General features: G+C 45.5%; 1 protein-coding gene across 1 annotated transcript; it reads right to left on the bottom strand.

Annotated features, from left to right (window-relative positions):
- Nucleotides 1-1,814: 1,814 nt before the first annotated feature.
- On the bottom strand, nt 1,815-23,463 carry PARL (presenilin associated rhomboid like). Its single transcript, XM_054074513.1, is given in 19 exon segments — nt 1,815-6,744; nt 10,706-10,770; nt 10,772-10,804; nt 12,531-12,611; nt 12,613-12,633; nt 13,969-14,039; nt 14,465-14,495; nt 14,497-14,592; nt 14,595-14,617; nt 16,124-16,210; nt 17,687-17,695; nt 18,244-18,279; nt 18,282-18,290; nt 21,827-21,884; nt 21,886-21,969; nt 23,128-23,151; nt 23,154-23,188; nt 23,191-23,273; nt 23,387-23,463. Coding segments are annotated over 19 exon segments (1,041 nt in total). The 3' UTR covers nt 1,815-6,626.
- Nucleotides 23,464-24,484: the final 1,021 nt, after the last annotated feature.

Genomic DNA, 24,484 nt, shown 5'->3' with positions numbered 1-24,484 from the left:
CCCAGGGATGCTGCAGGAGAATCCCGGGGCTTGTACCCCTCTCCGGGGCTGCGGCGGGGACGCCGGGTCCGGATTCCCGCCGGTGGCTGCTCCCAGGGATGCTGCGGGGAGGATCCCGAGACCGGATCTGCGGGGGGGGGCGGGGGGGGAGGGAGGGGGAAGCTCCCGGATCGGGGGCTGCGGGGATAGGGGGGGGGAACCGGGAACGAGACCCGCTCTCCAGGGATGCTGCGGCAGGATCCCAGGTCCTGGACCCGCTTCCCAGGGATGCTGCGGGATGATCCCGGTGTCCTGGGACCACAGTGGGGCTGCTAGTTTTAGGGATGCTGCGGGGGGGACCTTGGATCAGGATTTCCCGCGGGGCATGTCTCCCCATGGCCCATGCTGCGGGCGGGCCCTGGATCCGGAATCCCGCGGGGCTGCTCCCTGCTCCCCGGGACTGCGAGGTTGCCCCAGCATCCCTGCTCGGCCGGCAGGGGACGGCGCTACACCGTGTCCCGGATCTGTTTAGAGGGGGGATCCTCTCCACCGCTCCACGGAAGCTCCCTGCATTTCCAAACGCAGGCGTCGGTCAAGCAAGGAATACTGTCCTGCTCTAGCGGGCAGCGCTGCTTAATTATACGTCAAGCCTAACCATTTGAATTAGAGAAAGTATTTGAATACGAAGCCTAATGTTTATGAACATAACCGATCTGGATAAGAAACAGCAGCTTTTGCGATGCTGGTTCCCAACAGCTATGTACAAAACACCCCTGCTCTCCTCATTTTTCCATTAACTGTTTAAGCACTTTCAGCTTTAAACTACTGCCTATTGATGAAAATCCAAGCGTCTGTTATATATTCAATATTTGACCCACATCATTTACTGCCTGATGGAGACTGTCAACCACAGCCTTTCTTTGTACATTCATTGTTCAAAACCAAACAGTCCTGGCACCAACACTGAAGCTGAGAGAATTATTTCATGTGGGATAAACCTGGCTTTGGGAATTGGACATCTTATGCAATAAGTGGCTCCAGGCCATAAAAGCTCCTCCACAATTCCCCATTCAGTGGGCTGTTAACAGAAGACGCTGAATCTCCCAAAGGGTCAACAAACTATGAAATGCAAGGCCGTAAAAGTGAAGAATGCAGGGAACTCAAGACACAGCCTATTAGAAAATATTTACCATCTAAACTCCATCTATTTAAAGGCTAACTAGACAGATACCTCATTTCAGAATGTAATAATGTAGTTACAGGTGGTAAACCGATAAGATCTAACAAGAAATTAATTATGCAGTGGAACTTGAAAGCAAAGATTCACTGCTTTATTTCAGCTGAGCAGTTTGCAGCTGCAGCGTATTAGCACCTCAGGCCTCAGTCCAGATTTGCACCTTCTCCCGGTAGGGAGGAGAGCTGGAAATGTGGATATGGACTGAGGCAGAACCTCACTCCAGTGTCTGGCTTCTCTTTGAAAAAGAGTATTCATGGGATTCCTTTGCAGATGATCTTCTTGCCCTAGATATCCAAGATGGTCCTTGCTGGTGCTTACCAGCGTACTGGATTTCACACGTCCCCCTACGTGTCAGGGCAATGGAGACTCAGCAACTTGCAGGTAACCATGCTTTGGTCCCACACAGAAGCCTTGACACCGTAACATATGGGATAGTGGATGCTGTGCTTCATTTGTTGCCTGAGAAACCCACAAACATCGTTTTACTTTTAGCAGTAGGCAGGGAGACATCTCTTTATATTCTGCTGATCTTTTTTTTCCCCCTAAGAACTACTGTGCTCTACAGAGCGATTTTGAAAAATAAATCATACTTGGCAAAATGTACTTAAAGGGAAATGGATTTTACAGTCATGGGAGAAAACCAAACAGCCCGCTTTAGCATGTTATCACTGGCAAAGTACAAATGATGCTCTGATCCGTGCTCCTAGGCCTGACTTAGCAAATGTACTGAAGAATAAATTGGATGTCTCTGCTCTCCCTGTGCCTGCCGCCTCCTAGCACCGAGTTCAGCTCCGGCGCTGCGTGTCTCGGAGCCCACCTACAGCATCACAGAGTGCTTTGAGCAGCTGCTCATCATGGCTCGTAGGATGAAATTGGCACAAAGTCGCTCTCAGACCGGGAAACCAGAAGCTGGATGAGATTAAAAAGTTGTCTGCATTTAGAAGAGATTTATGATGATTAAAAGGGGGGGGGGGCGGGGAAGTACTGCAACAGTAAGACAAAGGCAAGCCCTACAATGGGAAGGGAAACCACTTGCTGTGGCCAGGGACGGGGGCTGGAGGCTCAACCAGTTTGTTCTCATACTAAAATGGAAGTTCAATAGCACAGATCACTGCACTAGAGCAAAACATTCCTTAAATATGTCAAGGCCCCGGCAGACGTTATTAAAGCCACTGAAAAACGATGAAGGACTGTTTCTCCACATGATTAACCATGACTTTATACTTACTGCTGTTTTCCTACACAAACACTAGCTGCTGTCTCTGCCACGTGCCTGCATAATTACCACATTGTATTTTTATTCTCAACAGTAAGATCTTTAAGGGGAAGGAGGGTGTCTTTCCACACAGTTAGTTTTGTTTATTGGGCTGGTTCTTTTTTGCTGTTGTTTTTTCTGGGTTTTGGAGGGGGTGTTTGTATGCTTTATTTTTTTTTTCCTTGTTATTCCTTCGCCATTCAGTGGTGTGACTAAATGCTGGGATCCTGGCATGTGCCGACGCCAGTTTTTGCAAGGCTACTGGCTTGCCAGAACGTTACCTTCTTTACTCTAGTGAGCTGTCAAAACTCTAGGTCATTCCTTGTCTGCCTGACTTGAGTATTGATTTTCCTATGGCAGTTTAAAAGTCGTTTTGGACCAGAGAAGATACCTCACCTTTGGCAGACAATGCTGCACAAAGGTTCAGGTGCAAAACTACATGAAACCCACTGCTTGGCTATACGAATGTTTTTCGTACAACTTACAGACATTAAATTCCCCTAGTTTCTACAAATGAGGAAGATTCAGGTATCAAACAGCCTTCAAAGGGTGAATGCTGTTAGGCCTGAAGTTAGGGTGAAGGCATGTGACTCTCAAACTGCAGCCGCACCTGGAAAGATGGTGACATCCAAAGACTTCTGGCAGTTACAGGCAGTTTTTTCAGGAGCTTTGAGGCACTGCAAGTCTGAGAATCCAGCAGAAGTGCAGGCTTTGCCTCTGAAGGGTCAGCTTGTGTCTTTGTGCTCACCCACACCCCTCCTGCAAACTGAAAGGGTGCAGCAATACCACGCTGCCTTAGCAGGGCTGACAGCCCAGGAGAGCATGACTCCAGTCTCCGCAAGCAATAGAGGGGCATGGCTTTCAAACTCTGAAGCAGGCACTGGTTACTAGGGCGAAGAACTTGTAGCCTTTTGCTGAAGACTCCGGTACTGCTGAGCACCTCTTGGGAAGGGATGCAGAAAAAGATTGACATTTTGGAGGTCTTTTCTGAACTAACCGGCCTTAAGGCATAAGGGGAGAAGTTGGCTTGATGTAAAAGCCATGGCACAAATGACTCATACACGACCAATCACTGCCCTCCTTGGGTGACCCTCCTCAATACGATTGAAACCAGTAGCTCTGGTTAATAGTTACGGTCTATGTATTCACCCATGCACTGACTATCAAAACCAGAATTACAAGTAAAAGAATGGGTACAATGGATTGGGAAGGCTCCCTTAAACCAATTCAGAAGGCTGATACCTTGAAAGGATGTACTATTCCATGACCTGCCTACCCAGCAGATCAAGCAATGCTAAGGCTACGTATCCGGAAGCCTTTGATTTGGCAATTTCAGTGGTAACACCCAGCGATGAGCACCTGTGACGCTATCCTGTCTTTCAGCATCTGGGATGGAGGCTTATGGCATTACCAGACTCTCAGGATTGATTCTTTGTGTACAAGCCCAGAGACTACACAGACCTGCACAGCCTTTGGATGAGACAGTAAGAGCAGTTGTGTGGCAAGAGGGCATTGAAAAAAAATCTGAAAGATTGTGGATTGCGGTGGGAGATGATTAGCCTAAATTCCATTTATCTGAGACCCGAGAGTGGTTACGATATCAGAGGAGCTAGGCAGTGAGGAACCAGTCTCTGAATGGAGATACCTGCTCCAAGTGTCATCTTTCTAAGGCCCCTACAACTGGAGTAAGCAAGAATTTGTGAATTGGACCACGTTGGTACCCCAGGGCTGTGGAATTTCCAGCTTTGAAAGGGAGTAAATCAGAGACAACTAGATGTGTATTACACAGGCATGCCCCAGGGGAAACTGATCCTAGTGATTAGAGTTGTGGGCTAATATCTACCCCACAAGACATTTTCTGGCAAGAGGCAGACAAAAGACATTAAATCATCTAGGCACTGCTAAGCAGAGGATGAAACCTTGCTTGTGTGTCACTGGGTATTGTCCCTGCAGTCTAAAGTGTGAGGATTAAAAGACAATCAACTTTGTGAGTTATTGGCAGATGAAGCCAAAAAGAATGACTGGGTTGTATTCCAAGAACCACTGCTGAGAGATGGAAGTAACAAACTGCATAAACCTGACACGGTTTATGCTGAACACCCAGGAGTGGACCACACAAAAGGGCCAAAGCCAATATTGAGAGTGTTAAATGGTTTGTACTGAAAATCAAGTGCTAAGAGTACGTGGCGAAGACAAGGAAGTCGGAGTAACCTCTCTATCCTGCCAAAAGACATTAATTGCCATTTACCTAGATGGACAGGCCGCCTTCACTTAACCTGGAAAAGGCACATCTGTACTTGTATATATGTTCAATAAATAACCTTGGCTTATTCTTCTAGACCTGTAAAATATCATGTCCTCCAGGGTTTTATACTGCCTTTCCTGCAATATTTATTAATCTCTGCTGCTTTCAGCCAGGATCTCTAAAAAGCCTTCAACAAATACAGAAGTGCTAAAGAGACCCAGACAGTTGTTCACTCGTTAAGAGGCTTTAGGAAGAGAATGGGAAAAAACCAAAAGGAAGCAGACAAAGACAACAGGTAAGTGTTTGAACAGGTGTAAAACCAACACGCAAAATATTGTGAGCTATGGCTTTTGAGCTTCTTTGGCATGCAATACTGCCAGTGGCCATCTGCTGATGCTGCTGGTCTCTTCTGCCGGAGTGGCAGTAGTCGCCCTCCGCTGCAGGCTGCCTGTGCTGTGGCAGAGGCCCTAAAAACTGGCATGCTCAGTCCCAAGTATCAGAGAAGCAAGTAGGAAAGGACAGATTAGAAACACAAAGCCAGAAAGCTTCTGGAATGGAGCAAAGGAATATTAGATACTCCATCTCCTTCTCTTTTTTTTTTTTTCCTTCAAGTCAACAGGCTCTTAAAGCAACAAAGTATCAAAGTATCAAAGAGGTCCAGCCTTGAGCACTGGCTGGTGGCAGTACAGGAGCTGACAGCAATTTCATACTCCATCATCTATTACAACTAATACCACTTAGCATTATGTATTCTTTATCCCTACCAAAAAAAGTTTTTTTTCTCTAAGGCACTGTTGTGAAGTAAAAAGGCACAAGTTGCTTCTCACAGATGCAGCGTATTCTTCAGGAAGTCAGCCCACCCGGAATGACGAGCTCAGCCTGCAGGGAAGAGCACAGAGTTTGAACCCATCACCTCCTGTCCCAGGCAGTCAGCCTCGCAGGATGGGCACAGAGCAGCAGTGCACCAAGAACTGAGTATTGTTTTCATTTGTATATGGAACCCCAGTCATAGCACCACCTGCAGATTTCCTTTAGCGGTTCCTGCCCGTTGCAGCGCTGCTGATCTCGGGCACCTCATCTATTTTTGCTGAAGCTGCTTATTTTTGTAGAACTGGCACAATCTGAACCAATGCTACCGGTTTAAAATTCTTAGAAAAACCTTGAAGGAAACTAGCAATACAGCACAACTTAAAAAACCCCTAACAGGACTAGAGGAGTGATAGACTATAGAAAGCAGTGTAACTCAAGGTAAAATATCCAAAACCACAATAGCAAACCTAACAAGATGTGACAGCATCTTGGAAGCAGACAGAAATGAAAAATATAGGTTTCTCAGCCAGAATTGAGAAATAAAGCAGGACCGTTAACCAGTATGGAAGCTTTGGCAAACAATCCAGTACTGCTTCATGTATTTCAAGTTTCAGATCAGAGAGACCATTGGCTTATCTCATCCAATCTTTTCAACAATAAAAGACCCCTGAGGACTCAGTCTGCCTAATACATGCCTTCTAGGAAAGCAAGTAGTGTTTGGCAGACAGTAAGGGGATGCATGATCCACTGACTTCCTCAGTTTTTGAAATGTTTATCTTCCTAGATATTAACCACTTGTACCCCATTTTGAAGTTTTTTGGACAGAGTTTTAGGTCACTTCATTGGAAACCTTTTTTGTTTTATTCTTCCTTTAAAAAACCTAATGCAGACTGCTACCTCAGCGAGCAACAGGATAAAAACCGTAGCTTGTTCCACCTTTGTCAGAGTTCATTTTTTCTATTGATATGCATTCTTGTAATTGTAGTTTACATTAGAAGCTTCAGCTCCTTAGAGGAGTAGCAAAAAACCTTCAAAACCAATTCAATCCCATGTCTTCAAGTAATACACCACTCAGCCACAAGAAATCTCTAGGATTGGAATCAGTTAGACCCTCCCCCTCCTCCTTTTCCCGTGTTCTTTGTCCTCATTTCATGCCAGGCTTTCACCAGTGGTTCTCTGTTCTTCCATATGAGCTCATGGCCATAAGTCACGTACCACCTGAGAAAGAAAGTACTAGTTAAAACAAACTGCAACTTCCCTCCGTTTGAAGAACAAGCTGTTCGCTAAAATCAACTAACTCAAGTGCTTACTACAGGAGCCAAGGTAAACTGAGGCAGAAAGTACAACATTCTTGGAGCATGGCAGTGGCAGGTAAGCCGCTTGTTCTCTTGACTCCTAATAGTTAACTTCTTGCTTGTCTCAGTCCTGAGAATGAATGGTTTTCATACCTTTAATTTCATGCTCTCAGAATTTCTATTAAGATGCAAAAAACTATTTCTATTTAAGTGACTGTTAAAATTGAGCTCTTGCTTGTGCTAATCCTTTCTGACACCACAAGTATTTTTCTTATAAATACAACTGCCCCACAACAAACAGCCATGTTCCGTTTTGAAATGAATTTTCTTTTATAAACGTCTAAATGAAGATTTAATCTATCAAAGCATTTTAGCTTGAATTATGTTCATAGAGAGCGAGATATGCCAATATATGAATTATCAACATAAATGATTAAGCAGGGGAGGAGAGGCGGGAGGGCAAGCAACTGCGTGACAATAGGCTGAAGGTTCTCCCACAGGCCTAATTTCACACCTAAGTCCTGAGTAACAAAAGCACTTTTCTGTGAGCCATCAGCCAGGGCCAGGTAATCTGGCTATCCTGTTAAATCATACAGCCCTCTTCTGAAATGGATAATTATGAGGCAATGGACAGAAAATACCTTGTCCATTCAACATATGTCCTAAATACAGACGCCGTTTTAGTATGAACTGACCATAATGATCACACATAGGCAGAACAGATGTAGGTGAGGAAGGGAAGATCCTTGTCAACTCAAGGCATTTTTTACTGCAACTGCTATTCCGTTTTAATGATATGTAAATCTGTATTCTAATCATAGAATCACCAGGCTGGAAAAAGACCTCTTGGATCATTCCTATCAGCCACTAAACCATGACCCTGAGCACCTCATCTACCCGTCTTTTAAATACCTCCAAGGATGGTGACTCCACCCCCTCCCTGGGGCAGCCTCTGCCAGGGCCCCATCACCCTTGCTGTGAAAATTCTTTTCCTGATGTCCACCCTGACCCTCCCCGGGCAGAGCTTGAAGCCATTCCCCCTTGTCTTGTCCTCTGTCACTTGGGAGAAGAGCCCAGCACCCTCCTCTCTACAACCTCCTCTCAGGTAGTTGTAGAGAGCAATAAGAAATGGAACAGATCCTCCTCTGCTAAAGCACATGGAGGATGGGGAGGTGATTCGAAACAGCCAGTATGGCTTCACCACGGACAAGTCCTGTATGACCAACCTAGTGGCTTTCTATGCTGGGGTAACCACAGCAGTGGAGACGGGAATAGCAACGGATGTGATCTATCTGGACTTCTTGTAAAGCCTTTAACATGGTCCGCCACAACATCCTTCTCTCTAAATGGGAGAGATATGGATTTGATACTTGGACTGTTTCATGGATAAGGAATTGGTTGGATGGTCACATTCAGACAGTAGTGGTCAATGGCTCGATGTCCAGATGAAGATCCGTGACAAGTGGTGTCCCTTAGGGGTCTGTACTGGGACCAGTGCTGTTTAATATCTCCATCAATGACATAGACAGTGAGATCGGTGTGCACCCTCAGCAAGTTTGCAGATGACAACAAGCTGAGTGGTGCAGTTGTCACACCAGAAGAAAGGGATGTCATCCAGAGGGACCTGGACAGTCTGGACAAGTGCGGCTGTGTGAACCCCATGAGGTCCAACAAGGCTGGGGGATGACATGATTGAGAGCTGCCCTGTGGAGGACTTGGAGGCTGACTGATGAGAAGCTCAATGCAAGCAGGCAATGTTTGCTCACAGCCTAGGCAGCCAACTGTATTCTGGGCTACATCAAAGATGTGTGGCCAGCAGGGTGAGGAGGGGATTCTGCCCCTCTACTCCACTCTCATGAGACTCTACCTGGAGTCCTATGTCCAGTCGGGAATCCTCAACATAAGGGGGACATGGAACTGTTGGAATGGGTCCAGAGAAGGCCACGAAGATGATCCCAGGGCTGGGAGCACCTCTGCTACGAGGACAGGCTGAGAGAGTTTGGGTTGTTCAGCCTGGAGAAAAGAAGGCTCCATGGAAACTTTACAGCAGCCTCCAGTGCCTGAAGGGGCCACAGGAAAGCTGGGGAGGAACTTTTTACAAGGGCATAGAGTGATAGGATGACGGAGATTAGCTTTAAATTGGAAGGGGTAAGATTTAGATTAGATACTAGGAAGAAATTCTTCAAAATGAGGGTGGAGAGTCAACTGGCACAGGACACCCAGCTGCCCCATCCCTGGAGGTGTTCCAGACCAGGTTGGATGGGCCTTGGGCAGCCTGATCCAGTGGGAGGCGTCCCTGCCCATGGCAGAGGGGTTGGAACTGGATGGGCTTTGAGGTGCCTTTCAACCCAATCCATTCTATGATTCTATGATCACAGCAGAAAGTAGTTATAAATCAGCAAGATTACATCAAATGCATTCGTGACACCAGAGAAAGGAAGGAGACTCTGAAGCACAGAACTTATGGACACCAAAGCCAAGAAACAGCAGAGGCATCCAGTTTTGTAGACCAAACCAGAAGCATCATAGAATGCCAGGTTGGAAGGGACCTTGGGGATCATTTGGTCCAACCTTTAGGTGATTTCAATAAGATGTCCCAGCACACGGTCAAGCTGAGCCTTAAAAGTGTCGAGTGCAGAAGAATCCTGCACCACTTCCCTGGGGAGATTTTTCCAATGTTTAACTGTTCTCATGGTGAACAATTTTCTTCTGGAATTCAATCGGAGCCTCCCCAGGAGCAACTTACACCTATTACCCCTTGTCTTTTCCACACGACTCGTCACAAAAAGGGAGTCTCCCTCCTCTTGGTGGACACCTTTATGTACTGGTACATCTCCCCTCAAGCCTTTTCTCAAGCCTGAACAAACCCAGTTCTCTCAGCCTCACTTCACATGGAAGGTTTTCCCAGTCCCTCAACCATCTTCGTGGCCCTTCTCTGGCTCCTTTTCAGCCTGTCCACATCTTTTTCATACAGAGAGGACCAAAACTGGACACAGCACTCCGGGTGCAGCCTGACAAGCGCTCTGAGTAGAGTGGCATAACTACTTCTTTATCTCTGCTGTAATGCACTTCTTGATGCACCCAACACTCCATTGGCCGCCTTTGCTGCTGCACCAGACTGTTCACTCCTGTTGAGCCTGTCCTCCAGCTGTTTTCCGTCTGGCCTGGTTAAGTGTCAAGTAGGCTTTTAAAATGCCTACATGAAAAGTTCAAAAATACTTTTAGTAATAAGTGTACAAGTTAAGAAAACATTGTGATCAAGCAGAAGTGGAAAAATTCATTAGGTACATTGTCCAAACATGGAACAATGCCGAACTGTTTCCTACAAACTGGTTTCTAGTATTTCTTCTCAATTAGGAAGGCTCCAAACAAAGACAACACAGCAACACTGAGAAAACAACAGCAGAGGCTGCTCAAAGCAATTTGGCCTGAGTTTACACCAACCCTGCATGTCTCTCTAAATTAGTAATTAGAGGAAAAACACTGGGACAAAGGAAATTTTTAGCTGTTTAATTCTGAAAGTTCTTTTAATTTGTCCACGCTGTGTTTTGTGAGAATCTTTTCTGCCTTGTGACTCCCTTCAAATGCGCTGAGGAGAGCACAACAGAGAGCCACCCAGGCCTACAGTGACAGGACAATCTGACATCTCATCTATCATTCTAAGGCAGCTCGACTCAATTTGTTTCAGTTCTAAGCATCTGTTAACAGTATTTTCCATAAACTTTTATAGTACTACAAGGATAATAGAGAGTTGTCTTCAATGCTACTTAAGACAACTTTCCAAAAAAGCCCCACGCTTCGGAGATAAGAGGAAGTAGAGAGGAAGGAAGACAGGTATAAATTTAAATATAAACCAAACAGAAGTTATATAGAGACAGACTTACATGCCAAAAAGAGCTCCTCCAAGATGTGCAGCATGGTCAAAAAGTCTCCACCCTAGAGCAAGCCCCTGCAGTGTCGAATGCAATTATGGCTTTTAAAGCCTAGAAAGGAACAGAAGGTGGAACAGACAGGATCAGTCACAGAGCAAAATTTGGGACATCACCATCAACTTTATATCAAAGCAATCAATGTTAAAAAAATTGTTTTAAACCAACAGACTCAGTCCTTAGCCGTACTGTACTGTCAAAAAACAGACATGAGCTATTACAAAATAATGCAGGGCAGGAACGTGCCCTTTCCTAATACTCAGTTTCTTCCAATCTTCATTCCTAAAGCTACACACATTCCAATCTCAGGTCAGGAAAAAACCAGAAGATACTTAGAGTACACGATACAAGAGACCACAAAACACAGAATTGCAACATTCTCATTCGCTAATTTTGACGTGGCTCTGATTTAAGTTGTGCTTTGTCCTTCCAAACACAATCCTCTAAGTGGATGGAACGTAGGGCAGCAGCATCCCTGTCACGTTATTGGATATAAATTGACCATTACACGCTGCTGAATGGCACATCAGTTGAAAAGTAGAAAATCAGATGAATAGTGAGCAGCTCCAGGGTCAGAAACAATGTGAGCAGGGGTCTATACCATGGTCGGGACAAGCACACCACTGTAACTGTAATTATGCAATATTTTACTAAATGTCTCGTTTCAAAGAGACCAACAGAATTAGTGTTAGGATGAAGTATTACTTTAAGTAGGACTTCCTTAAATGAGTGTTAGAATAGCAGCTATATTGGGTTGTTTATTTTAAAAGCAGATTACAGTATACATAAGACAGGCTAAAAGAGTACACAAAGTTCAGAAATACAATTACATGGTAGATGGTCTTACTTAGGGCTAAAATTATTCCAAGGATTATAGCGCAATACCCAATGTTGCTCTCGTTTTACTGTTGCAATGAGTACTTCCTTGTGGCAACGATCTCTATGGCTCTGCCAAGATTTCTACCCTGGCCATCTTTATAGGGAAGATGCAGTTAAAGGGCAGCAAGGAAAAAAAACAGGGCCACTTAAGCAAAAGTGGAAGAAAAACGTGAAGGTGACATCTAAGAACACTTGTTCAAACCTGTAAGCTTCACTTACAAAACATATTAAATCTCATGATCCAGAAAATGACAACGCTTAAGTGCTTTAAGGTAAAACAACTTAAAGCAATGTACCAAAGCATAACTTATTAAAGTAAGTCAAGATACACATGAGAAGCTTTTTCTTAAACGAGGGGCAGGGGGATGTGCTTAAAGCACTTAATGAAACAAAAAAAAGGGAGTCTCAGTGCTACACCTGAAGAAAGTCTCAGCACTTTATTTCTAATCCAAACAATATTCTTAAGAAGTATCAAAAGGTGATACCTAAATGAGGAGAAGGTATACCTCCAGGGGCTGAAATGTTATTTCCCGTGAAAGCTGAAATGTTTTCCCCCATCTTCATAATGTTTTCTTTAAAAATTGTATCAGGTATTAGATCAGCCTGTAACAAGTGCTGCTATAAAAATTATTACCCATCATCAAGAACAGCATGTGTATGCACGTGTCCTCAGGGCAGGTGAAACCCCAGTCCCTCCCAGCTTCTTTCGCCTCTTAGTATCAAGACGTGAAACAGAGGATGGCATTTAGGATAATTCTAAATAATTCAACTACACACTCATGTAATAACCCTGCCTGACTGCCACAATTCCGAAACTGGTCTCCAGGACTTCCATGACCTGTGTTCTCTTTCAAAAATAAGTTTTAAGAGTAGGATTTCTTTGAAGTTTAAAGGCACTTACGCTTCCCGCGGTAAATGTGAACATTGGAAGGAATATGATGGCTGTTTTGCTTCTGGCATCTTTGTACATTACGGCTGCAACGGACAGTCATTATAGCTCCTGACTGCAAATAAAGGAAAATACAGGACCAGTAGGTGGAGATGTTACATAAGGGAACATTTATTTTTCTGCATGTGAACCCATTTGCCTCTTAGCTTTCTTTTTCAAATGCAGTCCTGTGGTAAACCTCAAAGTATAAAGCATCACAGCGAAGTTCAGAATAAAATAAAGCAAGACATCATGATTTAATTTCAATAGCAGAAACCATAGATAATACAAAAAATGAGGCCTCCAGTGCTCTTCTATAATTAAGAAAAACCTCCCCCGATTTTAAGATAACAATTTAGGTTAATGTGCATTTTTCCCAGTAAACCTTACAAATCTAACATATCTGAGGTGTAGAATGTTCTGTTTGATCGATATGAAGGGACTCATTCTGAAGCTTGTACCAAAACAAAGAAAAATAACAGATGGACAGGGACAAGAAATCTTTTGTTAATGAAACAAGCATTCTGGTCTGCACCAAAACTGACCACAGGCTTTTGTATCCACGAAGTATCTCAATCAAAAAGCTATGAATGCAGTAAACTAACGCAACCTGCTGCCAGTGTCAGCAAATTTAGAACCAGTAACACTGGAAAGTCACTTGCTCCAGATATAGTTTCTTCACAGGACAAAAGGGACAATACAGGAGACAACACTACCAAACATTCTAACTTCAGGACAGCTCAACAGATTTTTTTTCAATTCTAAACCGAAAAATAAGAATCCGACTTCCTAGTTTTTATCAAAATTTAGTAAGTAAGTTAAGAAGCCTTTAAAACTTGGCAAATGGCTATGTTCACCTCAAACTTACAGCGAGTGAAGTATTTAAAGCATTCTACTACTGAAAATACTTGTAAAGAACAGACAGTCACATCACCTCCTCAGCCTGCCTCCTTGTCTTTTGTACTTACTAAGACTTCTGGCAGAGGGTGCTGCCTTTCTGCACAGCATTGACTACCACTTCCACTAGTATGATACGCAGGCTTTTGTTCGATTATATTCTCTTTTCTATTTTCAATTAGAGAAAATTGCAATTCGCCACAACACTTACGAAGTTGCAGAACCTGAAAACTATCTGCTCAGTGACAGAATGTCCCAATGTTAAGTAATCATTTACAAGCCAGTGGCATTGAGTGGCATTAGTCTGGGTTGCCACCACAAGAGTTAATATATCTTGCAGAACAGGCAAATTCTCACACAAGAGTCAATGCCTGGTTACTTGGTTTTGTAAACCTTCCTAGTTTTCACTATCCAAACGCATTCTTGGCTTTTAAGCAGGCTACAGAATCCAGCAGTGCTTTGAAAATGGCTTCAGAGATCATTACAAGGCCTCTCAAAATTCCAAGATACTTACCGCTCCAAGGGATGGTTCAAACCTTCCAGTGGCCATTTTAGCAACATAGCTGACAAAGTGGAGAATGACCCCTAAAAAGGAAAAAAGACTATTGAAAAACAATGCCAGCACTACAGATGAGCATCAGAAAGGTACAACAACGTTATCGGTACATCTTCCTACAGAAGCTCAACATAAGCAGTGGAGTTGGGTTTTCTTTCGGGGAGATGGTGTTTGTTTTAACTGAATTTCAGTTTTTTCTCATGGAACTCCCATGAGCCTGTATTAAGAACTATTTTATTTCGGTAGCTAAGCATCACATAAAACCAGATACTTGTATCGTCATGATATTTTGCAGCCAAACATCCGGAAACCATCAAAACTCTGTACAACAGCAAAAAAGTGCTGTCGTTAGTACAGAGCGATGGCCATCTGTCACACACCTATTAATCACGCACACACTTTCCTTGGTGTGAATATATATTTATACACTTTAAATGTTGTAAATACACATTACCAGCAGAAAGATACACTGCCATGAACTGCTCCACATCCCAGAAGAGACACAATGCTGCTGGAAAAACTCCATAAAACATACATATTTGCTGCCATGTGGAACAGGAGAGAAGTGACTAAAGTAGAGAGAGCAGCATGGGAGAACACAGGGCTTCTACAAAAGAGAAAAACAACAACAAAAAAAGGAGGTCAGTGTTCTAATTTGCTTCAAGCTGCATGTCACACAGACTAGAAACTTATCACAAAATAACCAAATACTAATTTACGCTTAAAATTCTCAAACACAAGCTATGCAATAAACCCAGAAATGTAACACATTTCCAAGTTCCTTTTGAAAGGTAGAACATACACCCCAGAAATATGCAAGCTGTACAAAACGCTACTTTCAAACTCTGAATTACCTGCTGGGGAATGTTTAATATAAAACATTTATCTTGCAACACGTCTCCTATGCTTTGTAAAGGAAAAAGATTTTATTTATATATGCATGTGGCGAAAGATTTTTATGTATTATATAAGCATCCAGATAAGATTATCTTGCCACAGAGAAGGTTGCTGTAAGGTCTCCACAGTCTTCTCCAGGCTGAACAAGCCCAACTCTCTCAGCCTGTCCTCATCTCATGTTGGAGGTGTACTAGCCCTCATCTTTGTGGCCTCCTCTGGACCTGTTCTTCTCAAAAAGCTACTATCTCTCCTCACTGAAACAGTAGCCTTGCAAATGCAAAAAAAAAGGCAGAAAATCCAGTTAGCAGGTTTAAAGGCAACATTATTCTAAAACAGGAGTGCTTGCAGTGACTGATGCTCAGATCTGGGTAGCAGCTATCTTTAGCTTTGGAGTGTGGGAGGGAAATTGGTTGAGTTTCCACTTTTTCCGCAGAAATTAAGAGGACAGCAGAAAGGTACTCTCCTAATGTGGCAGTTGTCTCATTCTTTAATTCTTATCTCTACTGTAGAAAAGAAAACTAATTTTCTGCCATTAAATTCTAGTAACTTGCTTTCCTCTTCAAAAATTCACACACAGTAAAAGGCAAGTATTTTCCGGTTTTTTTTAACGTGACCCAAAGCACAGCCTTGAAAACAAGGACTCCATACATAACATACAGACCACTGCTTGTCTGTTGATGAATGCGCACACAGATGTGACTGATGACTGCTCTATCTGCATCCCACAGAACATTAAAGGAAGGGGGAGGAGCAGGGAGGAATCCACTTTTGAGAGGCAGGTTTAGGTTATCATTACACAGCATGATTTTATTTTCCTCCTTTCTAAAAAACTAGCCTGGCTAGCATTCTGTCCAGGGAAAAGCAGTGGTATATCACCTAGAGAAACACCTCTTCACCTTGGCAAAGGCAGGAGCTACATCCACTGAACGCAGCAAAAGGCCAGAGAGGCAGACAACAGTTTGGACTTTATACTATTTAGAGGAATACCAATGAGTCATGTTGGTTTTTTTTCACTTAATCCATTACTTTTAACTTTTTTCCCCTTCTAAGTGTTTCAATCTAGGCAAAATTACATCCTTGGGCATGCGTGGCCGAGACTGCTCATGGGAGATGGTGCATTAAGCAAGCTACACGCCACGCAAAGCTTTTTGCAGTATGAACAGAAGTCCTATTACATCCAACACAGGAGAAGTCCCCCAAATTACTGTTCACTTACTGGAGGATGGATCTGAGGTGAAATATGTAAACATAACCCGTCGCATACCAGGCACTCTCCATAAACAGAATACAAAGACATTTGCAGCTATTAATACCTATTAGAGGAAAAAAAACATTATATAAAGCAAATTACGAATGCAACACGCCACATGTAAAACAAGCGTTCAAATGTCAGCTTACAAGAATTGTACTTTTCTCCACTATTTCACTGAAAGTGGGTATCCACTACTCCATAAAGAGTTTAGAAAAGCAAAGAAAAATACTGAAAGCTACATTTATATACATTCAGAAATATGACACTTAATTGCAACTGTTCAAATGTACAATGTGATTGACTGAATGCCACGATCCAGAAAATCCATCCTTAAGACATTCGAACTATGGTTTCAAGCTTCTTATTGGAAACAAGCTTGTTCTGCAGAACCAGCAGAAACAAGAACCAGCGTAAGACATCTCATTTCTCATCCCTCTAGCTGCTTATTCCCAAATGGCAGGCAAATCTGATGTGGTTCCATTTAACTGTGCATGGAGGCTTGGGGAAGCCAGCAGACAAGCACTACACATCCCTTTCATTCTCTGGGAAGGTTTGATTTTGAGGTAACTGTAAAGGTACTGTTTAGGGATCGAGCATAACAACTTGAGTTGGCATTGGCTAAAGCATAGTTACCTTTGGGAGACAGCAAACACACAGCTTTTTACTTCTGTTGTTTATTGCAATCTTATTTCAGTTTAAATAAGAATATAAATAAATAGAAGCATAAGGATGCAAAGTTATTGTTCTTGTTTAAAGTGCCTTTTCTATTTCTATCCAAGCACTCAGGTATTTAAAATGTTTTACAATAGCTAGAAACACTAAAGCAGAAAGTGATTGTCCTTTCTTTACAGATATCACGTAATCATTCTCTACTTGAGGTTTGCAACAAGATGTAAGGAATCTGTGAAAAACTACAATCCATAAATCCCAGAACCAAACTTTTTAATAGATCTCTTCTTATGGTACTCCATCCTATTCAACCACACTCTTTTCTTAGAGGAACTATTCTCTCTGCACACTACACCAAGCTGTTACAGAACTCTCAGCAATTCCAGTACAGGAAGCACAACTCTGTTTTGGCAGTCAGAGGTAAGGATCTGAATGGCTTCAGGATCCACCAGCTATTATATAGCTAATTAGATTAACTCAATGTTGAGGGATGCTCTAGGGGACTAACAGAATACGAATATTTCTGTGCTTCCTCAAATCAATATCTGTATTGTGACTTGGCTTGCATGATGAAGAGCAACTCAAAGCACTATAGAAAACTTCTTAGCATGTAGAATAAATAAGAGCAGACATGGCTTAGCTACTTTGTTTAGATTTTAATCAAGTTCTCATCAATTTCTCTCCACACAATACATTTCTCTTGGGATGGTTTCAAGTCATTTTAGCTTAACCAATCAAAACTACATCATAAACAAAGGAAAGTTTCACAAGTTGCTTCTTGTTTTCAAAGCTAGGTATGTAAAGATAAGCTAAAAAATAGCAAGGAGTTTTACTTCTATGTCTCAGTGGAATATATACTAATAATTCCTTTGACAAGCACTTTGGTGTTCTTCACAGTTCCTGAGAAAAATATGCTAGGGGAAGAGTCTATCTAATCCTCCACATGCTCTCACACAGATCATAGGAATGGTTTGGGTTGGAAGGGACCTTAAAGCCCATCCAGTTCCAACCACCCTGCCATGGGCAGGGACACCTCCCACTGGGTTCAGGGGGCTCAAAGCCTCATCCAAAGCCAACCTGCCTTAACACCTCCAGGGGTGGGGCAGCCACAGCGTCCCTGGGGCAATCTGGGCCAGGGCCTCCCCACCCCACAGAAAAACATTTTTTCCTAATAGCTAACCTAAATCTCCCCTCTCGTAGCTTAAATGCACTAGGAATTTTTTTAGTGCATACAAAAAATAGTTTGTAGGAGAAGGAACTGTAGCAAAAATAGTGGATGTTCCCAGGTAAGTTCACAAGTGCTTTCTGCCCAACAACTTAAATGTGGTATGAAAGCAATCTGGTTTTAACATACTGTACCTGTTTGCCATATTTCTCTTCCTGTGAATGCCTAATACTTGTAAGCTAACACAAACCTGTCACAGTCCGCTGACCCTCGGTCAGGCTATTCACCAGCTGTTAACTGAAACGGAATTGTTGTACATCAGTGCCACTGCAGAGTAGTTTGCAATTTCAAAAACAGTCACATAGGTTCTATCTTTTTAGTGGAAAAGCATTGTTTTGAAATCTGTTCAGTAAATCAGTTTCAAAGTGTTTTTATTTCTGACAGGTTTAGTTTTTCAGGCTGGCATTCCTACAGAAGGATAGTTATCTACTATCAACTACCAGCACATATTAAGAGTTTTCTTCAAAAAAAGAGTGGGGTTATGTTCCTTTTACACAACTGCTGGGGTTACGTCTGCTTGTCTAACCAAGGATCTAGCCCATGAATGCTCACTTCAGAGATTAGCCAACGTCAGCATAAACTCTGCCTCGACTAAGCCTCACCCTAGTGCTGTCCAACTCACACCACCCACCTTTGAGAGATCCCACTTTTTGTGCCAGGGTCACTTTTGCAGAGGTGGCTCACAAGATGTGGAATCCATTCCCCCTTGCGTCCAGCTCACCCAGCCCTCCTCCAAGTTTTAAAACCCCTGAAAAAGTTTATTTTGAGCACAGTCAGCCACGAGACAAATTCCAACCCTTTCCCTTTCTCAGCTTTCAGTGTCATTTTGGACAAATGTTTTATTGATATCTCAATGACCTTCCAACCACTTTGGTGGGGACAGTACAAAAAAAAATTACCTGAAGGTTGGAGGTGGGGGAAACAACCCTGTATGAAACAATTCATTCACTATTTGCTCATCAAAGTAACAACTTCATTGTATATTTTGTTGTAATTCTCTGGTACAGGATACAGCTACTGCATTTCCCTATAAAGTTCTCCACTAGAAGAATACTAAAGAAACACAACTTCTCTGAAGTAAAGCTGATTCCCTCAGAAGCTATCGGGAGATCACCTGAACTTTTAAAAAAAGAACTTACCAGTTGAAGATGGGGGATTGGAGTTTCAGCCTATTAACAAAAGGGGCACTTTTACATTATTTTTTGGACCCCTAAATCACCAGAGGTTTTGAGGAAAAGTAAGGGATAAATCAAACATATTTTGCAATATTAAGCAGCAATTATGATCTCACTGCGTTCATACACACTGAGCAAGAAAGCACCCTGCACTGGGCTTGAATAGGACAGAGCTAATTTTCTTCATAGCAGCTCTACACAGTGCTGTGTTCTAGATTTTTTAGCACAGCAGTACCGATAACATGCTAATGTTTTAGCGAGCAGTGCTCGGACCGCATCAAGACCTTCTCCATTTCTCACTCTGCCCCTGCAGCGAATGGACTGGAGGTGCACAACAGGCTGGGAGGGGCACCCAACCAGGCAGATGATCCAAAATAAACCCAGAGATATTACCAGTAAATGGGAAAATAGGAGATTTTTGGAGCTTTAGCCATCTCTGGCTTATGAGCTGGCTGGGCACCAGTCTACCCACAGGATGTGGTGAGCAATTGTCTTTAGCACTTTTCATTTCTTCTCTCTTCTCCCACTCACGAACAGGATTTTTTGCCGGACGTTATATCTTATCCTCAAGTTTTCTTGTCTTTTTTCTTCCTGTACTCTTCCCCCATCCCACTGAGGCTTTGTAGGGGGAGCAAAGCAAGCAGCACGTGGTGCTTGGCTGTCCCTCAGGGTGAACCCACTACATATTTCAAAAGAAGTACCACAATGAATAGAATCATAGAATCACCAGGTTGGAAAGGACACACAAGTCCAACCATTCCTAACACTCCCTTAAACCATGTCCCTAAGCACTTCATCCACCCGTTCCTTACACACCTCCAGGGAAGGTGACTCAACCAACCTCCCTGGGCAGCCTCTGCCAGTGCCCGATGACTCTTTCATCAAACAATTGTTGTGAATTGCACACAATTCACATGACAAAAACAGCTCCTCTGCACCCTACCCAGGGCCCTGTGCTTCTCCAGCTCCCTCTTCAGCCCTACATCCCTTGGGCAAGTAGGCCTGAAAGAGTAATGAAGGCTGATCTATTACAAGCCGACAGAACTAATCTGGAAACAAGCATAAAACACAGACGTGTATTTAGTTTAGTTTTAAATATACTTAATTGTAAAACTAAATTACTGATGCTTTCAGGATGCCAAGTAAATTATAAACAATTCTTGCAGTACTTGTGTTGTTCTTGCTGTCCAAACTTCTAAGTATTTGCATGGAATATCAGTTCTCAAAGACAAAAAACCTCTAAACCCTCATGTTTGTAAAGTACAGGTTGAAAATACCTTTCAGAAGGCAGAGCATTGAAAAAGCAATATGTGTAAAGTTGAGAATTTAAACAAGCTCTGTCCTCACTGGAGTTCACATTTGCTTCAGAACACTTAGGTACAGCAAAACTAAAGGTTTTTAAAATAGTCAAAAAGCAAACGGCACCCTCGTTTAGGCACACAACCTACTGCTATTGACTTCTCTTCCCTGCATTTCATAGACTCACAGAATGGTTTGGGTTGGAAAGGACCTTAAAAGCACATCCAGTTTCCATCCCCTGCCATGGGCACCGACACATCCCACTGGATCAGGCTGCTCAAAGCCTCATCCAACCTGGTCTTGAACACCTCGAGGCAGCCACAGCTTCTCTGGGCAACCTGGGCCAGGGCCTCCCCACCCTCACAGGAAAACATTTCTTCCTAATAAGGTCTTGGTTTATGGTCATTCTTCCCTGGACAGCTGCAAAAGAATTATCTGCCGTTATTTTTGCCAGCACTTCAAATCTATAATGAGGTGCAGCACATGGCAACTGGTACGATCAGATCCTTGAAGGGCAGGTGTAGGTGGCACAAGTTCAAAGAGGTGGATGGATGTTTGTGTTGGATGGAATAACATGCTGTTTGCTTTTGAAAGCTGCTCTTTTGCAGATGGTTTCTGTTAGCAAACCTCTTTCCCTATTAATGCATTGCATCTAGATGCTATTTTTCTCCAGTGTGGCTTCTGCAGTAACAACATGATTGCCAGAATCACAGAGTGGTTTAGACTGGAAGGGACCTTTACAGGTCATCCAGTCAAATTCCCCTGTAGTGAGCAGGGACATCTTCAACTTGATCAGGTTGCTCAGAGCCCCATCCAACCCGGCCTTGAAAGTTTCCAGGGGCATCCACCACCTCTCTGGGCAACCTGGGCCAGTGTTTCACCCACCCTCAGTGTAAAAAGTTTCTTCCCAATATCCAGAAAAAACCTCTCCTCTTTTAGTTTAAGACCATCACCCCTTGTCCTATTGTTAAGGCCCTGCTAAAAAGTTTTTCCCCCATCTTTCTAATCAGCCCCCTTGAAGTACTGAGAGGCTGCAATAAGGTCCCTCTCGGCACTGAGGAGTGCCTTCTTCTCCAAGCTGAATAACCCCAGCTCTCTCAGCCTCTCTTTACAGGGCAGGGGGTTCCATGCTTTTCACCACTTTTGTGGCCACCTAGCATGACCCTATCAGTTTTTCTCATACAGCAATGCAATTTGCCTGAGAACAGGCAGTTTCTCCATGTCAGGAATCAGTGCCAGAGGGATGGGGCTGTGGCGCAAATGGGGCTGCGGTCCTCGGTACGCGGGGCCTCCTGTTACCTGCTTCCTGAGAGTCTCCCCTCTTCTGCGGCCGCATCCTGTCCAGCCAGTCTGCCCGGGGCCTCCTCCAGGTACGTATGGACACGGGACTTGAGTGACTCATACTGCCAGACCGCAGCGGACGCAAACGCTGAGCCTGACACCTGCAGGGGCAGTGGTGTCAGTGAGTCCCAGCACCCTGCAGCCCTGTGCCCAGCGCCCCCAACTCAGCAACCCAGCAGCCCTGCTCCCCCTGCACCCCCGCACTCAGCATCCCGCACCTAACACCCACCATTCGGTGTCCCGTGTCCTCTGCCCCACACCCAGCATCTCGCACCCCATGCCCCCACTCAGCACCCTGCACTCCCCTCACTCCCCTCACCCTACAACCCTGCCCCTCGCAACGCCCTGCATCCAGCACTCCGCCTCCAGCATCCCGCATCCCCAACCCCGTCCCCCCTACACTCCATGCCCAGCATCCATCGACCTGCATTCCCCACCCAGCATCCCGTGCCCTGCACCCCATGCCCAGATTCCTGCACTCCAGCCCTGCATCCAGCACCCCCACCCCTGCACCCCTGCACCCAGCATCCCACGCCCTGCACCTCTTCACCTAGTAACTGGCACCCTGCACCCAGCAATCCGCACCCTCGGACCCAGCATCCCTGCCACACAGCATCTTGCACTCAGCATCCCCGCACCCCCCATCCTGCATCTGCATATCCGCACCCCCCTGCCTCCCACCCAGCATCTAGCACCCCAGCCCACTGCAACTCCCCACCGTGCACCCCCATCCCCAACATCCCGCACCTGCCACCCCACGCCGCCACACACCAGTAACCTGCAACCCACTTCCCCAGCACCCCATGCCCAGCACCTCCCAACCAGCATCCTGCCCCCAGCATCCCCGCACCCTCCACCCTTGCATCCACATTCCCACCCCCAGCATCTCCCATTCAGCATCCAGCATCCCGCACTCTGCATCCCCCACCCAAGCATCCTGCACCCCTGCCCCCCAGCAACCCACACCCTGCGCCCCTGCCCCCAGCATCCCTGCACCCTGCCCCTGCATCCCAGTTCCCGGCACCCCCACTCCACCCCGCATCCCTCCCACCCCAGCATCCTGCGTCTTGGCATCCAGCATCCTGCACCCAGCAAACTCCACTCTGCACCCCCACAACTAGCACCCTGCAACCAGCATCCCCCACTCAGCAGCCTGCGTTCTACTCCCAGCACCCCGCAACCAGCACCCCCCACCCAGCATCCTGCACCCCCCCCCCAGCACCCTCCCCCAGCATCCTGCACCCCCGCGCCGCGCTCACCCCCACGGCGAAGAACAGCGGGCGCGCAGCAGGCGGCGCGGCTCGGGGCGCCCCGCGCGGCCGGGGGAGGCGGCGGGCAGAGGCGGCGCGGCTCCTCGGCCCGGGCGCGGCGGAATCCGAGCCGCGGCTGCAGCAGCGCCGACAGCCTGCGAACACCGGCGGTCAGCTAGGACCCTCGAACCTCCCAGGGACGGACCCGCCGCCCGGGCAGCCCCGGCCCGGGAACCCTCCCAGGGAACGGGTTTTTTCTACATTGTACGGGATGGGGGAGGATGTGATTGAGAGCAGCCCTGCGGAAGAAGGACTGGGGGTGCCGGTGATGAAGAAGCTCCACATGAGCCGACAATGTGCGCTCACTGCCCAGAAACCAACCGTGTCCTGGGCTGCATCCAAAGCAGCGTGGCCAGCAGGGAGAGAGGGGATTCTGCCCCTCTGTTCCTCTCTTGGGAGACCTCATCTGGCATACTGTGCCCAGTTCTGGAATCCTCAACGTAAGAAGGAGATGGAGCTGTTAGAATAGGCCCTAGAGAAGGCTACAAAGATGATCAGAGGGCTGGAGCACCTCCCATACGAGGTACAGGTTGAGAGAGTTGGGGTTGTTCAGCCTGGAGAAGAGAAGGCTGCAAGATCTTATAGCGACCTTCAGTACTTGAAGGGGCTACAGGAAAGCTGGGGAGGGGCTGTTCATAAAGGCTTGGAATTGTAGGACGCAAGGGGAACGGGTATAGACTGGAGAGAGGCAGATTTAGATTGGACGTAGGAGGAATTCTTCACCATGAGGGTGGTGAGGCCCCTGGCCCAGGTTGCCCAGGGAAGTGTTGCTGCCCCATCCCTGGAGGTGTTCAAAGGCCAGGTTGGATGGGCCTTGGGCAGCCTGATCCAGTGGGAGGTGTCCCTGTCCATGGCAGGGGGTTGAAACTGGATGGCTTTGAGGTCCCTTCCAACCCAAACTATTCTATGATTCTGTGAACCTGTCCTGGTGCAGCTTGAGGCCATTCCCTCTGTCCTATCCCTTGGGAGAGGAGACCAGCACCTACCCCGCCACAACCTCCTTCCAGGCAGTTCTAGACAGCAATAAGGTCTCCCCTCAGCCTCCTTCTCTCCAGGCTAAACAACCCCAGGTCCCTCAACTGCTCCTCATAATCCCTGTTCTCCAGCCCCTTTCCCAGCTCCATCCCCTTCTCTGGACAAGCTCCAGGACCCCAATGCCTTTCTTGTAGTAAGGAGCCAAAACTAAACAGCGGATTCAAGGTGGAAGCATCGCCAGCGCTGAGCACAGGGACAGAATCCCTGCCCTGCTCCTGCTGGCCACCCCAGGGCTGTTCCGAGCCAGAAGGCCATTCGCCCACCTGGGCCA

Source organism: Cuculus canorus, chromosome 9 (genome assembly GCF_017976375.1).
Source record: "Cuculus canorus isolate bCucCan1 chromosome 9, bCucCan1.pri, whole genome shotgun sequence".
NCBI classification, from domain to species: domain Eukaryota; kingdom Metazoa; phylum Chordata; class Aves; order Cuculiformes; family Cuculidae; genus Cuculus; species Cuculus canorus.
Note: the sequence above shows the minus strand (reverse complement) of the source record. Positions and strands in the feature narration are given on the sequence as shown.